General features: G+C 43.0%; 1 protein-coding gene across 2 annotated transcripts in view; it reads left to right on the forward strand.

Moving 5' to 3' along the window:
* The window catches only part of LOC147031632 (uncharacterized), a 99,433-nt gene extending 82,983 nt beyond the window's left edge, over positions 1–16,450 (forward strand). The window contains exon 12 of one of the 2 annotated variants that reach the window (XM_085866082.1): positions 11,383–11,496. In XM_085866082.1, the coding sequence (XP_085722208.1) occupies positions 11,383–11,469 (87 nt within the window). In that variant the 3' untranslated portion in view covers positions 11,470–11,496. Of the gene's footprint in view, positions 1–11,382; positions 11,497–15,374 lie in introns of those variants that run through there. The other variant, XM_085866073.1, reaches the window with a different exon arrangement.
* The last annotated feature ends 1,144 nt before the right edge of the window (positions 16,451–17,594 follow it).

Below are 17,594 nucleotides of genomic sequence, written 5' to 3' on the forward strand. Positions count from 1 at the left end.
TGATGCACCCGAAGGTGGAGCAGTGGAGTCGTCTCCCACCGAACACCCGGAATTTAGGTCGTGACTCTCGGACAACTCTGAAAGGTCACGGGTCACTTAGAGGACCGTGGTCGCCAATATTTCGACGGCGTGAGGTAGGGTCCACCTGTCTAATTCCAATTTACCTAAGTACTCACGCCATCCAACTACCGGGGAAACCACACCCTCGGCCGACTTTGTCCGAATCGAGTCACTATCACTGACTCGGATCCGGCGTAACCGAGCGGAAGTTACCAAAGCCACGCTGGACCAAATGAACAATTTACAGGATGAACGGCTTTACTATTTCTCAATACGCACCTTGCGAGGCCAATGGGAGAAAGCACAGAAAACGAGCTGGTACATTTAACAGTGGTTTATTTATAACAATAATCGGGGAGGGGAAGCACACAAAGAGCGGAGTTATCACGAATAAAGAAATGTAATGTGCAATGAACAAGGCATTTAACGATTCCACTTTCAGACGGGGCCCACGGACACACACACACACACACACACACACACACACACACACACGAAATTCCCATTAGACATAGGGGATGGATTCTTACAATAAACACATACTTATCGAAATAACTGAACTACAGGGACTCTGGCTGTTTGTGTGCACAAGGTTTCCAAATACGTAACAATATTACGATTAGCCCTGCGTACGGCTGTACGTACTGCATGTCTGATATGGCTGTACCTGTACGTACGTCTAAGTCTGATACGTAACAAAGAAAGTTACTGATTGATTACTAAAGTGGTGGTGATCATGGCCGATGCTAAATATAAATGCTGGGTAAAGAAAAAACAAAAAAACCCACCACTTATCCTCAGTTTGTCATGCTTTTCCACAGCTGTTCTGCCCATTTTATTATTTTCCAGTCGATTAGAATTAACTCCAATCTTCATGAAGATTGTGTAGACTTCCAATCGCTTCATTATACTCATCCCAAACTGGGAATACAGGCTGTGGTGCCGCATGAATCATCTTCAAAATGGGCGCTGCAAATGTCACTTAAAGCAGTTGGGCCACACCAGCTTCCTCTGGTAAGTTTTACTTTGCTGTTCAAATTTTCCTCACAGCTGGATGTTTTGGGAAAACATGCACACTCATACCATCTTTGGTTGTATTGCTACAACCAGCAACAATACATCTTGCTGCCATTCTCAATACTTTTCAGCGTTCATAGAGTATGTAGGCCGCATGTAAACATGAGTCCCGCAGAAAAAGTATCCTCAAGATCGTAAAGTTCTCATGTAGAAGGTATGTAAAGGAGACGAAGTTTGAAGAGAACAATCATTTATTCAAGTGCCCAAATCATCATGGCGTCGTGCTCCCACAACCGCATAACCATAATGCCCCACGGCCCGGAACTCCTGCTTCATACCCAAAAGCAAATGCAAACCAAAGTAATTAAGTGCACCAATACAGAGATGACGTTGTGGGTCACGTGATATATGACGTCCTCACATCGCCGTTTTATTTGAGGGGTGGGGACAATCGAGCGTAAATAGGACACCAAAAAAATTTAAATTTCATTTCAAGATATTTTTCACGAAAAGAACAATGATCAAGTGTTAAGTAAAGCCATATCTATTCATTAAACCAAACATGATTTTCTGATTCTGTGGACCTTCAAAGGTAACTGATATTACAAAGAATTTTTATGCATAGGAGGAGGCCATTCAGCCCATCATGCCAGCACCACACCAATACCAGATTTATTAAATCCATCAATACCCCATCCCTTCATGTGCAGCCTTTTGGCTGCCACACTGGTACTCATTTCACCGACCTCAGAAGGATGACAGGCTGAGTCAACCCCACCTGGTGTTAATTCACCAGCCAACAGGGCTTGAACTCAGGACACTAGGATTCCAAGCCACCACCCTAACCACTAAACCAATACCAAATTAACTATATTACATTGAATTTCACAAAAAAAATTGAATTACTATCGAACTATACTGTATTTACACACTCCTAACTTCACATAAATGTTCAATGGGAAATAGCAACACAAGAATGAAAACAACCCAAACTTTTGCACAGTACTGCATATATATATATATATATATATATATATATATATATATATATATATATATATATATATATTGTTACAGATTCAGTGGTGGCGGGGCTCGTACCCGACTCTTGACCCCAGTGTTATGAATCCACGGTGGGGGGATTCGAATGCCACCCAAGTCGGCTCCAATCCGTAGCCAGTTTGGGTTTTCGCACCCTTCTCTCGACAGCCAAATGTTGAATATTCGGCGTCACTTAACAGCACCGCCATCTCCGGGGTTATAACGCCTGCTGGTTCGGCACAGGCCTCGGGTCACGCGCCTCGAATCGCGATACCAACGTACACCTGGACCTTACCAGTTGGGGGAATAGATCCCGGTTACAGACTGGTTTTGTCAGAGACCGAGCGAATTCTGCCAGTCTGTAACCATTTTGGTTTTTATATCCAAATCGAGCGGATCGTTCCTCAGCGCGGCATGAATTAATTCAAGGTGGCAAATCTCGTATAACTCAGCCACATTTATTGGGGACACATCGGGGAACACGACACAAGCAAAGCATTCACGACAATGTTATAATTAATCTATAACCCGTTCTTAACTAGGGAGCTACGGATTATGGGTTTCGAAGGGAACTCTAACGAGATAAACCTTAAACGACATGCAGACAAGACATGGACAGCATGCAGACAAGACACAGAGTACTTGGTGATGCTTCATGGATGAGAAGAAATGTGTCGAAGGAATGAATGTTGCTCGTCACAAGCCGATGTCCACGGATTTAAGCACCCAAGCTCAAACATGCAGCGTGGCAAGATGGCGGCGTCGTCCCTTTGTCGCAGCCCTCACGCACGCAGCTTCGGCGCGTTCAAACCCCGTGAGGTTGACGGCCCAAGACGAAAGATCTGTGGTATGCTCCAGCTGGCTTTTCACAAGGTCCAGCATACAAGTCCAGGCCTGGCCTGTTCACCAGACAAGGCCAAATCGAGGTGTTGCGCTCCGCAGGCTGGGTCCATGGCTGAGGAGGCACCGCCAGCCAAAACCACTCCTCCACAAAGTTGATCGCCCGACTTGACGTGCAGGCGGCCTCTCCCACTGCCAAAATGGCAGGCTCGACGTGCAGGCCGTTTCTCTTACTGCCAAATGGCAGACTTGGCACGCTCAGTTTCCCTCTCGCCTCTCGGCCGACTGCAGTTTCACTTCCTTCAGTTTCACTTCCTCCTTTCATTTTGGGGCGCACCCCTTTACGAAGCCGACAAACACTCAGGCTCAGTTACTCCCTCAGCAGATGGCAGACTCGACCCTCAGGTTCAGTTTCTCTCCTAGCAAATCCACCACTGCCTTTCCGGCGCTTGCTCGCCTCAAAGCCGACTGGCTCCTCCCTTCAGTTTCACTTCCTTCTCTAGGCCACTCCCCCTCAGAGCGCTGGGCAGGGACTATTGTCCGGAGAGAGGAAGGAAGAAGAAGAACCTCTCGGTCCACCACCAATGTACGAACAATGAACAGTCTCTTACACCTCCCGACACACATGTAACTTCTATTTACCGAACAACCTGGCTAAACATGCATTTAATGGGGGATCTGGACTAATCCTATATTTAATAACACACGAAGGGCCATTTCCGCAACAATATATATAACAATTGACCCTTCCCACATTCCTCGAGCCGAATAAGCTGCGTAAATCAACCCAAGAAGACCGACTCAAGGTCAGCGCTATGCTGTTTTGAACCCTTCCCAGAGTTCCTCAACAACTATAAAGATGTTTGCACATAGTACACACATGCGAATCCCAATGCTACACACCCCTCCGCTACCGGACCGGTTTCATCGCTTATTTGCGAATCATCAGTGATAGCGTAGACAACAATGCATACCAATGAGGCTCCCAAGCATATACCATGTGCAAACGTCAAAAACAGTCAATATGTAAATAAAGAAAGACCCACCCACATCTCTCACCTGTGAATGGAGGGAATAGCCAATCAGCTCTCACCTCATCAACTAAACCCAGGTGGCTAGGATTATATAAACAATTGACCTCTCCCACATTCCTCTAGCTGAAGAGGTTGCATAAAGCAACCCAAGAAGACCTACGCAAGGTAAGTGTGCTTATGCTGTTTAGAATCCCTTCCCTTCCCTTCCCTTCCCTTCCAAATGCTATGCTGTTTCGAATATGTATATGTATGTATATTGGATTCGCTATATATGCAAGATATCCCTTATTGTCGAGTTTTCCGTCTGTGTGTGTGTGTGTGTGTGTGTGTGTGTGTGTGTGTGTGTGTGTGTGTGTGTGTGTGTGTGTGTGTGTGTGTGTGTGTGTGTGTGTGTGTGTGTGTGCACAATGCGAGGCTCCACAGCACAAACCAGCGAACCGATTTTGATGAAACTTTGCCAACATGTGCAGTATTTGTTGGGAATATGCGCATTTGAATTTCATTGCCGAGCAACCACCCGTTGCTGTGCAGCGGCCGAAAAACCGTGTACAGTATTTTCAATACTTGTCCTTCAGTTTTGAATGTTGAGAAGCGAGACTTCGGAATTAAACACTTCGAGATATTTAGAAAATTTTACTCGAGCCGATTTTTGATTGAGGTTTTATTTTTCAAATGGTAGTCCTTCAAAAATCGGGTGTCTATTCACCATCATTTTTTATGAGGGGCTTAGGAAAGTGGGCGGAGCTTAGGGAAAGTGGACGTGGTTGATGAAAAGTGGGAGTGGCTTATGGAAAGTGGGCGTGGCTTATGAAAAATATTGTGTGGCTCAGGAGGTGTGGTCAAACAAGAGCATTGAGAGAAGTTTATCAGGTTTTCCGTCTGTGTGTGTGTGTGTGTGTGTGTGTGTGTGTGTGTGTGTGTGTGTGTCTGTCTGCAACGTGAGGCTCCAGAGCACAAACCAGCAAACCGATAATTTATTTATTTACCGAAAACGATTCCCCACCCACACACCACCTCCAATTATTTATTTATTTTCCGAAAACGATTCCCCACCCACACACCACCTCCAATTAGTTATTTATTTACCAAAAACTATTCCCCACCCACACACCATCTCCAATTATTTATTTATTTACCAAAAACGATCCCACGATCCACACACCACCTTTAATTATTTATTTCCCGAAAACGATTCCCCACCCACACACCACCTCCAATTATTTATTTATTTACCGAAAACTATTCCCTACCCACACACCACTTCCAATTATTTATTTATTTACCAAAAACTATTCCACGATCCACACACCACCTTTAATTATTTATTTATTTCCCGAAAACGATTCCCCACTCACATACCACCTCCAATTATTTATTTATTTACCGAAAACTATTCCACAATCCACACACCACATTTAGTTATTTATTTTTCCGAAAACGATTCCACCACCCACACAGGACCTCCAATTATTTATTTATCGAAAACGACTCCACGCCCATATACCGCCTCCAATTATTCATTTATTTACTGTAAACGATTCCACGACCCACACCCCACCTTATTTATTTATTTACCGTAAACGATTCCACGACCCACACACCACCTTTAATTATTTATTTACTGAAAACGATTCGCCACCCATACACCACCTTATTTAATTATTTATTTACCGTAAACGATTCCACGACCCACACACCACCTTTAATTATTTATTTGCCGAAAACGATTCCACGACCCACGCACCACCTTTAATTATTTATTTATTTACCGAAAACGATTCCACCACCCACACACCACTTCCAATTATTTATTTATTTGCTGTAAACGATTCCACGACCCACACCCCACCTTATTTATTTATTTACCGTAAACGATTCCACGACCCACACACCACCTTTAATTATTTATTCACCGAAAATGATTTCCCACCCACACACCACCTTATTTATTTATTTATTTACCATAAACGATTCCACGACCCACATACCACCTTTAATTATTTATTTACCGAAAACGATTCCACGACCCACACACCACCTTTAATTATTTATTTATTTTGCGTAAACGATTCCACGATCCACACACCACCTTCAATTATTTATTTACCAAAAACGATTGCACGATCTACACACCAACTTTATTTATTTATTTAGTGTAAATGATTCCACGACCCACACACCACCTTCAATTATTTATTTATTTACCAAAAACGATTCCACAATCCACACACCACCTTCAATTATTTATTTATTTACCGAAAACAATTCCACGACCCACACACTACCTCCAATTATTTATTTATTTTCCGTAAACGATTCCACGACCCACACACCAACTTCAATTATTTATTTATTTAACGAAAACAATTCCACGACCCACACACTACCTCCAATTATTTATTTACCGTAAACGATTCAACGATCCACACACCACCTTTAATTATTTGTTTATTTACCGTAAACAATTCCACGACCCACACTCCGCCTCCAATTATTTATTTATTTATTTTCCGTAAACGATTCCACGATCCACACCCCACCTTCAATTATATATTTATTTACCGAAAACGATTCCACGACACACACACAACCTCCAATTATTTATTATTTAAAGTGGGAGTGGCGGAGGAAAGTGGGCGTGGCTTATTAAAAATATTGTGTGGCTCAGGAGGTGTGGTCAAACAAGAGCATTGAGAGAAGTTTATCAGGTTTTCCGTGTGTGTGTGTGTGTGTGTGTGTGTGTGTGTGTGTGTGTGTGTGTGTGTGTGTGTGTGTGTGTGTGTGTGTGTGTGTGTGTGTGTGTGTGTGTGTGTGTGTGTGTGTGTGTGTGTGTGTGTGTGTGTGTGTGTGTGCGCAACGCGAGGCTCCACAGCACAAACCAGCAAACCGATTATTTTTCAAATGGTAGTCCTTCGAAAATAGGGTGTCTATTTACCATCATTTTTTATGAGGAGTGCCAGTTGGCAAAATATGCAATAAGAAAAAATCTTGCCAGGCAGAGGAACAATTGTATGTGAACCAATACATCTTGGCAATGAATCTTCGGCGGTGGATCAGTCAGAATGAAAAGCATCGTATCCAGCGCTTCAATCCTAGCAAATCCCTCGTCGCCTACCGGCTTGTTCTTTTGGTTGTTTGTTTGTTTGTTGTTGTTGCCACTTAACAGGAAATTTAACAGGCAATATAACCTTCACTAAAGCACAATTAAATGAATATCCTGGTCTGTAACAACATATATATATATATATATATATATATATATATATATATATATATATATATCTCATACATGCATGACATACATATATACATATATATGTATGCCTGATGTGAGCTTAATGGCTAGGGTGGTGGGCTTGGAATCCTAGGATCCTGAGTTCAAATCCCCCCTCAGCTGTTGAATTAATACCAGGTGGGGTTGACTCTGCCTGTCATCCTTGTGACGTAAGCAAAACTAGAACGGGCACTCAGTAGAGCGCATACCTTCGCCAACGCTACATTTTGCCCCCCCCCCAGAAACCGCTGATTGTGAGGGTATTTAATTCCATACCACATCTGCCATCTCATATGTGTTATGATGGCTTAAAAACATTAAATTTCCTGTGTCATATCGTATATCACAAGATTGGGCATTGAATTCACAACATTTTGGCATTGGTTGCATGCAAATTGGATAAAAATTGACCGCACTATGGCAAAATGACGATTTTGACCTTTTCATGACCTCGACCTTGACCTTTGTACTCTGAATTTTGTAATAGGTATTAGAGTGTGGGGAACAGAACAGTCAACATTTTGGTGTTGGTTTCATGCAAATCGGATAAGAATTGACCGTGTTATGACTAAAACCGCACATTTTGCAATGTCGTGACCCCCCCCCGACCTTTGACTCCCAACCGCGAATAAGGGTTATTACGTCATTGTGTCATGTCACATATCAGAAGATGGGGCATTGAATTCTGAACATTTTGGCATTAGTTGCATGCAAATTGGATACAAATTGACCGCGCTATGGTAAAAAGACGATTTTGACCTTTTCATGACCTTGACCTTGATCTTTGACCCGATCGCTCCCAAAATCTAATCAAATGGTCCTCGGTAATAACCAATCATCCCACCAAATTTGCTGCGATTCAGTTCAATACTTTTGGAGTTATGCGATTAACAAACAACAAACAAACAAACAAACACACATATTCACAAATAAATAAATAAATACACAGCGATCAAAACATAACCTTCGCAACAAAGTTTGCGAAGGTAATGAGTGTCGGCTTGTTGGTATCCTGTGGCAGAGTGTCAACCTATCCCAGGATTGTGCCCAATAGCCAAGGAAACTGTTTAGGTAGCACCAATGCTCTGCACAGAGTATGGTCCCAATGGATGGATATATTGAGATGGATATCTACTTGTACATGGACCTTGATACTCTATACATTGCTCTATGGTGATATGTTTACCTGCACCCTCCCCTCCCCACAAACGTGTGTGTGTGTGTGTGTGTGTGTGTGTGTGTGTGTGTGTGTGTGTGTGTGTGTGTGTGTGTGTGTGTGTGTGTGTGTGTGTGTGTGTGTGTGTGTGTGTGTGTGTGTGTGTATATGTTGTTGTTGTTCATCTTTCGGCTGCTCCCGTTAGGGGTCGCCACAGCGGATCATCCGTTATGATCCGCATACTGATTTGGTACAGGTTTTACGCCGGATGCCCTTCCTGACGCAACCCTGGTCGCCTCTTACGACACAGGGATCAGGATTTGGGTTTCGCCATGATTCCAGGCTGCTCTACACCCTGCCCAGTGCAGAGCCCCCGTCCTCAAGCGATCCTCCAACCCAAGCCTCCGAGTCGCCGGATTACAGGCGCACGCCACTACGCCCGGTTGTGTGTGTATATATATGTATATGTATATATATGTATATGTATATATATGTATATATATATATGTATATATGTATATATATGTATATATATATGTATATATATATATATATATATATGTATATATATATGTATATATATATGTATATGTATATATATATATATATATATATATATATATATATATATATATATATATATATATATATATATATATATATATATACATACACATATAATTTCAAAAACTACTGAACCAAATCCAACCACATTTTGCACATTGCTGAAGGGTTCCCAAGTATGGTTTCTGTCTGGGTGGAATATCTCGGAGAAGGTGTTCAGGGTACTGTGGAGAAGACCCCAATTCTCTCGATGTACATAGATGTGTATTGCATATCACCACCTGGTGGAAGCCGGTGTTACAAATCATGTTTTTATGCTGTAAAATATACAATTCACTTTTCAAGAAAGTTTAAACAAGTTGATAATTTACCATGATGTTGAAATCTGAGTGAGAATAATTAGAATTTTATAAAATGTTCAATTTCATTCATTCATATTTAATTAACCTAGCCGAATTCACTTTTACAGGATAATGTTATTGCACTGAAGGACGATCCTATTCACTTTAGATTGGGATGGCTCACAGGAAGCAGAACAAGAACGCAGCCAAAATTGAAAGTGCGCAAACCTCTCAGCCGTGGGGTAAGCTCATCCATGCCTCCACCCGAAGGCGGAGACCGTTCCAGTGGCTATCCATTGAGTAAGCTCAACACAGAAAATTTGCTTCACAGATGACAAAATATTGGACACAGTACCCCTGCAGCCAGACACATGTGACTGATGAGATCAAATGAATTGGAAATGGAAAAAGGACACGATTGGATGACATTAGTCATAAGAGCACAAACCTGCCTTCAAAATTAGGAGCCTGAGGATAGAAAAGAATCGTTGCATGATCTTAGTCAATGAACATGCAGAGGTAAAAAGAACACCTGTAAGCTCAAATTGCTAGATCCTCAAGAGTCCACAAAATAACATCATCTCTATGGTTTTGAGCTGCCATTAATTGTGACCCATCCTTTAATGCTGCACCAGAACCATCTTTCGATATTGGTCAAATGGATCACGCGTGCAAGCATTGTCAGCCATTAAAATGGAAAGGCAAGGCTCCGGGATTGTGTTGTAGTGGTGGAAAAGTGAAATTAGATCTTCTCACCAAACTGCCAGGGCCATTAAATCGGATGATGTCAGATATCCACTTCCTCAATAAATATTGAGAAATACAAACAACTTATGCTTCCCAATGACATAATTTGGAGCAGGAGAGATATGTCATGAATGGTGAACATTCAAAATTCGAGGCAAGGTTTGCCATCAGATTGGAACTAAGCAACATGTGAGTGACTTCATTGATAACTGAGTTACTTCATTGATGATCATCAGGCACAAAAAAGTGAAATTAGACCATCATTTCTGGACTCTGATCTGACATTGTCTATGAACTTCAAGAAATGCTCCACCAGGAAAATTGAAATGTCTAACAATTCATGACAAATATGGAAAAAAAACCCCATAACATCAGATGAGCTGAGCTTGGTCATTAAATGAGACAAAACTCCTGACAGAGACCATATTGGACGTTTCAACACACAAATTAAAAGTGACATTGCGGACATAATTGTTGACAATGAACAATGTTCACCCATGATATACTGTATATGTATACTCTTGCGGAAAAAAAAAATCACCAAAACAGGTAATTTAACCACCCTCTCCACTGCTGCTCTCTTACAAATCAGTGTCGGACAGAGACGAATAGTTTAGATTTTGTTGAAGATCTGGAAGCAGATTTTGCCCATCAGTGGGATATCAAACGTAAACTTTCTGGCCTGGCGGAAGTATGGGCTCCAATGAGTAAAGTTCGAGTTCATTAAGTTTTTTTTGTGTTCTTTAGTGCACCTTGAGTGGCAGGTAACACATCCAAGCGAAAAAGCGAAAAGTATATATATATATATATATATATATATATATATATATATATATATATATATATATATATATAAATATATATATATATATATATATATATATGTATATATATATATATATATATATATATATATATATATATATATATATATATATATATATATATATATATATATATATTTGCCATATAGAAAAAGCCATAAAAGCGATATGTTTATATGTGCCGGTGTCCGGCACACTATATATATATATATATATATATATATATATATATATATATATATATATATATATATATATATATATATATATATATATATATATATATATATATATATATATATATATATATATATATATATATATATATATATACACACACGTGTGTATCCCTGTGTCACACTGCTGATGCAATTGGTTATCCTTGCACAAAGTTTTTCAGTGTCAGCAACAGAGGTCTGGTAAACAAGCCTTGACATACCAACTCTCCCTCCCTCCCTTCCCCACCCCCCCCCCCAACAAGCAGAGGTCGAAGGGCATCACATCGGGAAACCGTGGAAGCCAGAGGACTGCCACACCATGTCCATACATCTATCTCGGTTCTCGGTTCTAAAGGTTGCACTATCTGCACTTTATATGCGTGACGATGCAATCTCTTGTGTACTACTTTGTTTTTTGTACGATAATTTTCCCATCGGTTTGGATTAATTTGAAGCAAATTTTATTTAACAATATTTTATTTTGAGGGGCGAGTCACCAACAAACAGAAAGCATTAGCCTATTATGTATACTTACAGGATATGCGGAACACCCGTGCGATGTAAAATGACACTTCAAGTCTTCAACCTCCCCACCCCCCACAAACCCCAAGTCCTCAACCTCTCCTCTCAACCCGAAGGCATCAATCCCCTCCCCACTCCAAGCCTTCAAATCCCCACCCCCACCAAAACTCCTCAAGCCACCTCCGCCACAACTTCTCAACCCCTTCCCCAATGTAAAAGATGAAAGAACAAAGATGTCGGGAAGAACCCGGAGAGATAGATTTCAACAGTTACCCCCCAGGCTCAAACACAGCAACATGTATAAGCTACAAAACTGTACATAAAGTCAACAGGCCTCGAGATTGTGCGGAAGTTTTCTTTGGATGGTTTGTAGTGGAATGCTGCCTCGATCGCTTCTGAACAAAACATGCATTATCTTAGTTCCTATGCATTTGTTGTCATCAAAATATACCTTTTTTTCCCCCTCAAAACATACCTTTATTTCATGATAGAAGACATGTTGTTCAGTCTTCAAATGTACACCAGAGGCCTGAAGCCTAATGCCGTAGGCCTTCCGCATGAGACCTATTAGTGGAGACCAAAATGGCAGATGTATCATTTGATTTTTTGAGGTTGTGGGTGAAGTCTGGCCAGTCAAGATCTGCCATGGACTGAGAGAGCAACAGACAGGCGAACAGTGAATATATATGTTCCTTCTCTGTCCATCTGTCTGTCGCTTTTATAAAATATATTGTCCTCAATCTCCTGTTTCAATGCCCAAACACTTGAAATATACTGTAAATATTTTCAAGCGCTTGCTTGTGTGTTTCTTTGTTGGAATGTTAGTTATTTTTTCATGGCCGAACCGTAGCACCCAGAGCCCCAAATTTTCGGTGTCGGTACTTCAGAATCTGGGTAAGGTTCAAAGCTACCACAAGCTGGCCTTGACATCCATTTCGAGGCCACCAAAGGTCGCTATAAAGTGTATATTGTGATGTGGGGTCAGGCAGTGCTGCCGCTGGCCAACAGGAAAAAAGATAACCACCATGAGATCAATAACTGCATAGCTTTTCGATTTATTTTTACTTCATGCGATTGCAATACACACACCATAATTGACTCTCCCATAATTGTTTGAGTATACCACAAAATGGGATGAATATAGTACCTTGTATGACAGTTTTATGAACCGTGAGAAAGAAGCGGGAGGGGTTATTCAGCATGCAGGCACATACCAATATCTACGAGGACTCATGGAAGCTCTCTGTATTTGTGGTAATTCTTTCCCCTTTGTAATGATGCAACCTGCACATTTAATTCATAATCGATGCAAAACATACTGTTGCGGACCAAACATACTAAACATACTGTTGCCATGGTTGGGGGCGAAGACCACGAGGGGTGAACTACCTCAGGTTCCCACCAAACTCTCCGGAACCGCAAGCCATTGCACACGAATAACTTTGTGACACGGTAGGTCACTAACGCCAATAACTCGACCACGTGACTAAGGGTCCTCCATCCAATGAATACGATTTACCTAAAGGTCACGTGATCTAATTACCGGGGGACACGCCCTCGGTACACACTTGCTCAAACAAGATCACCTTACCAGATCACATGCGGCCGAGAGGGACTGCCAAGCACGTACCGGCTAAGAAACAGCTCCTTGGGGAATAATGTCCCGGCTAAACGACGGTGCGAGCCATTCTGGACCAACGGAAGAAAACAGAAAAACGAGCTGGGAACATTTCTCTACAAAACATTTATTTACAATCAAGCGAGGAAAGGTATGCGGCACATTGAATGTGGTTTATTTGTATGTACAGCAAGGAATTCATGGGGGTGTGGCAAAAGATAAGCAATCTTACAAAAGCAGACACAGAGCAGAGTTATCCTGTTATATCTTCGACAACCTTAATTTATGCCAGGACAGGTGCCATCTCACACACACACACACACACACACACACACACACACACACACACACACACACACACACACACACACACACACACACACACACACACACACACACACAGCAGGTGAGGATAACGACCTCTCAATACCTGGTGTGGTCGGCAGACCAACGCAACCCAGAATGCTTCGGGAGAGGTGGGTGGGAGTAATAGTGGTGGTGTCTAAGATGTGGGAGTGGGAGGTGTGGTGCAGTGCAATGTGGAGGGTGTGGAGTCGTGCCAGAGGGAAATGGGATTGCGAGTCAGTAATAATGTTCTTTGTGCATCCAAAGAAGACGCGATAGAGGGGTGGATAGAGAAAGAGGAGAGTCTATGCGTTCGGAGAAACATCCCTAACATACTGTGTGAAGGTCTGTATGTGTAACATGTACCTCCATGGGACGCTCCAGCTGAGCGTTCCCACCTCGTGATATGGCACGTTATCTCCTGCTTAATTACCTTGATAGGGCGCGTGGCAATGCGTGCTCTGCACTGGTCCATCTGGCTGCATGGGGGTGGCAGAACGTCGACAGCACAGCAGGGAGTCTCGGCAGTCACCACGGATGAGGCTCTCAAAGAAGAAGAAGCGCGTTTTGGCAATCGCACACCAATTGTGTTCGGGAGAAGACTAAGACAGGGAGTGAAGCGAATAGGCGAGAGGTGAGGGGAGAGGAGTGAAAAGGCGAGCAGAGAACGAAGAGATTCTAACGGCTCCAGGCTACCCCTTTTATAAGCCCCGGGTGAAGGGTGAGGTGATGACCAGAAAGCAACGCGCTGTGGCCCAAATCCTGCTCCTCTATTGGGCAGCCCTAGCCAAGCCCTGCCAAGCTCCGGGACCAGAAACCTTCTCAGTTGCTTCCCAGCTTCGGCACGCCTCGAAGCTCCTGACTTAACATTGGGCATGCTCCCCGAGCCGGCACCCCGGCCCTGAATGTGCTCTGAGTGCAGTCTGAATGTCGCATGGCAGCGGACTTTCGCCGCCACCCACGGGCCCCCTCATGAGCCGAAATGCACAACTGGGCCCAGAACCAAACTCCCAGACCCCTACTCATTGCCCCTGGTTTTGCCGTGGTCTGGAGACTGGATGTGGATTGTAGCAATTCCGGATGCTCACCCGGGTCGTCCCCGGTGAGATGTGGCAGAGCTATTAACGTCTGTTGTGTGGTCGAGCATCACGCGGTGCTGAAAACAATCCGAATCGTGTGGTGTTCCTCAAAATAGAGTCGCAAATTGTAGGGATGCAGAGGTACGAGGGGGTGCGGGAATATTTTTCCCATGTGTGGGAGGTGTTTGTGTTCAAAGTGGTGAGTTTTCGTGAGCAAGATGCGAAGTAAGTTGAGGTGCCGGTTGGGAATTGGCATGCAGATTTGAATAAAATAATGGTGCGCGATGCTTGGGTGGTATCGTGTGTGGTTGATCCGAGGCAAGGGTGGCATCGAGGTGTACTTATTATCAATTTCCTATTGAATGGCATGTGTGCTTGCACGCTTGTTATGTACTATGGCTAAAAGGATAGGGTTAGGGTAGGAATCAGAATATGAATCGAAGGCCTAACTACAAGACCCACGCAACGCACTTCATCCCGTTAACCCACTGGACACGAGGGAAGGACTAACTGCATGAAGACTAATGAAATAACTGCCTGGGGATCACTGTATGTTGGGTGCCATTGCCTTAGAGGCATGCGGTTTTGCAGAACCGCAACAATACATTTGGTTGATTGATAAAATCGTCGTTTGTGGTTTACATCAAATTTATGTTTCAACATCATCACGTAATCATCTGTTTCCACCTTACAGATTGAAAGCCACAAGTTGATGTTTCGTGAGACCGCAAAGGCCCGCACTGACCATGGCGCGGACATCGTCTCACTTGTCATGATGCCTTCCTCATCAACCAGCTCTCCACCCGGCAGCCAGAGCAGTCTCAGCCTGCTACCTTCTCAGAAAGTCAATGCACATGAAAGTGCTCCCACCACATTTGACTCAGAACTATGACTACCGCAAACAAGCTCGTGCATCATCTCCTCCTAACTTCAACATGTTGCTTTTCTCCAGGAACTGACAACCCATAATTTAATTCCAGCACTCCGTGCTATAATGTGTGTTTACATACATGGAGGGTTCTTTGGCTCTCAAGTTCAAGGACACACTCAATCCATTTCTCTCTCCATCCCTCACAACCAATTTTCTCATCACACACAATAATTGTGGTTGTCAACATAAAATGAATACCACATAATCAATGGTCCTCTTCCAACGTTCAATATCCTCAATACCTACTCGGCAATGATTCATTGAAATAACCATTTGCATGTGTTTTGCAAGTTTGCTTTTATTCACAAGTTCCAGGCAACTACTCGAAGGATTTCCGAAAGAAAGAAGTATTCAGAAATTCCACATGGATTCATCCTCACTGAAGTTTGTGACATTTATAAGATGCACACAGGCAGTACCATCTCATTGCCTGCAACTAATTTCATTCTCATGTTTTAACTGCATGACATGTTACCCGATTCACCTGGTTACAGCAACGTTACTGTGAAGAGTTTCATGTCAGCTTTGGTGACAGTTCTTAACACGCATTATCTGTTTGCTTTCCATGTAGACTTGTAAGGAAGGTACCATGTACTGGTCAGCCTGCATACGTAAATACCACATTCACAGGTACGGCTTAGACAAGAGCCCTACTCAAGAATCTTTTGATTTTGTAAAGCAGAAGAAAGGCTTCAATATAAAAGAGTGTCAATTATTCTTGCAAAAAATTAATAACGTAGATATTTAGAATTTCCTCCCAGCAAAAGTCCAGGTAAATTACTCGTGCTGGCTGTGCTGCGTTAATAGTTTTCAAATAAAGAGGTGTGCCAACATTCCAACATCAGAAAAAAAAAACTTCATTTTCGAATTGCCATTGATAATAATATTTATAGTTATGCAGTTTCATACCTGCAGATGATCCTCAAGACGTCAACAGATAACTGATGCATCTATGGATTGATTTGCAAGTGTGCAGTGAGAGCTAAAATTATGCCCATCATGGCCACAACATTGTCCACGAACACAATAAGGACGCTTGTATTTGGTAATACAGTTGTGAGGTCATTTCGAAATGAAAAAGGCATCATTAAGGATTTTGATTTCAATGTTTTGGGCATTGAGCGACAAACAGGTGAATAAAAGTGTCACCGGAAAATTGTCAAGCTAGCTCAAGAGGGACCTTCGACAAATTGTGAATAATGTGCTTGTCGCACCTGGGCTCGTCGACCTGCGGTGCCAGTCCAGACTTCTTGGATGAGAATTAAAATACGCCCTGGTAAAGCATGATGTCCTTATTCCACAAACGATAAAAGGCTATCATCACTTTAGCCTGTGTGGGGTGTATTCGATATTACATGTCTTCAACAGGGTATGCCACATCATCAGGGTTAGGTAAAAGTAATCTGATAATTCTGCTAAAGCTGGGGGGTGGGATTGGGGCGAAGCTGAGGGGCAGGGGGTGTGGAATTGGAGCAAGGTTAGGGGGTGCAGGGCGGTGGTAAGCTGGGAGGTTGTGGTGCAGGGACGAGTGGAGGCAGTTGTGTTGGTTCAGCAAGTGCAGGCAGTGGTGAGGGGAGAGCAAGTGTAGAGGGTGCAGCGAGTGGAGGCACTGGTGAGGGTGAACTGAGGGGAGGCAGTGGTGAGAGTGTGGTAAGTGGAGGCAGTGGCCTGAGTTCAGTGAGGGTGCAGTGAGTGGAGGAAGTCATGAGGATGCAACAAGTGTAAGCGGGGGTAAGAGTGTAGCAAGTGGAGGCATTTATGTGGGTGTGGGGAATGGATGAACTGGTGAGAATTCAGTAAATGGGGGGAGTGTTGAGGGTGTGATGAGTGTACAGCAAGCGGAAGCAGTTGGGAAGGTGTAGGAAATGGAGGCTATGGTGTGGGTGGAAGCAGTGGAGAATGTGCAGCAAGTGGAGGCAGTAATGTGGATGAATTGGAGGCAGTCAGGTCAGGTATGGGGGCATGCTCCAGGGCAGCGAGTCG

The sequence above is a fragment of the Eptatretus burgeri genome, chromosome 2 (assembly GCF_056783735.1).
Source record: "Eptatretus burgeri isolate ZD-2024b chromosome 2, Ebu_testis_v1, whole genome shotgun sequence".
Taxonomy (NCBI): Eukaryota; Metazoa; Chordata; class Myxini; order Myxiniformes; family Myxinidae; genus Eptatretus; species Eptatretus burgeri.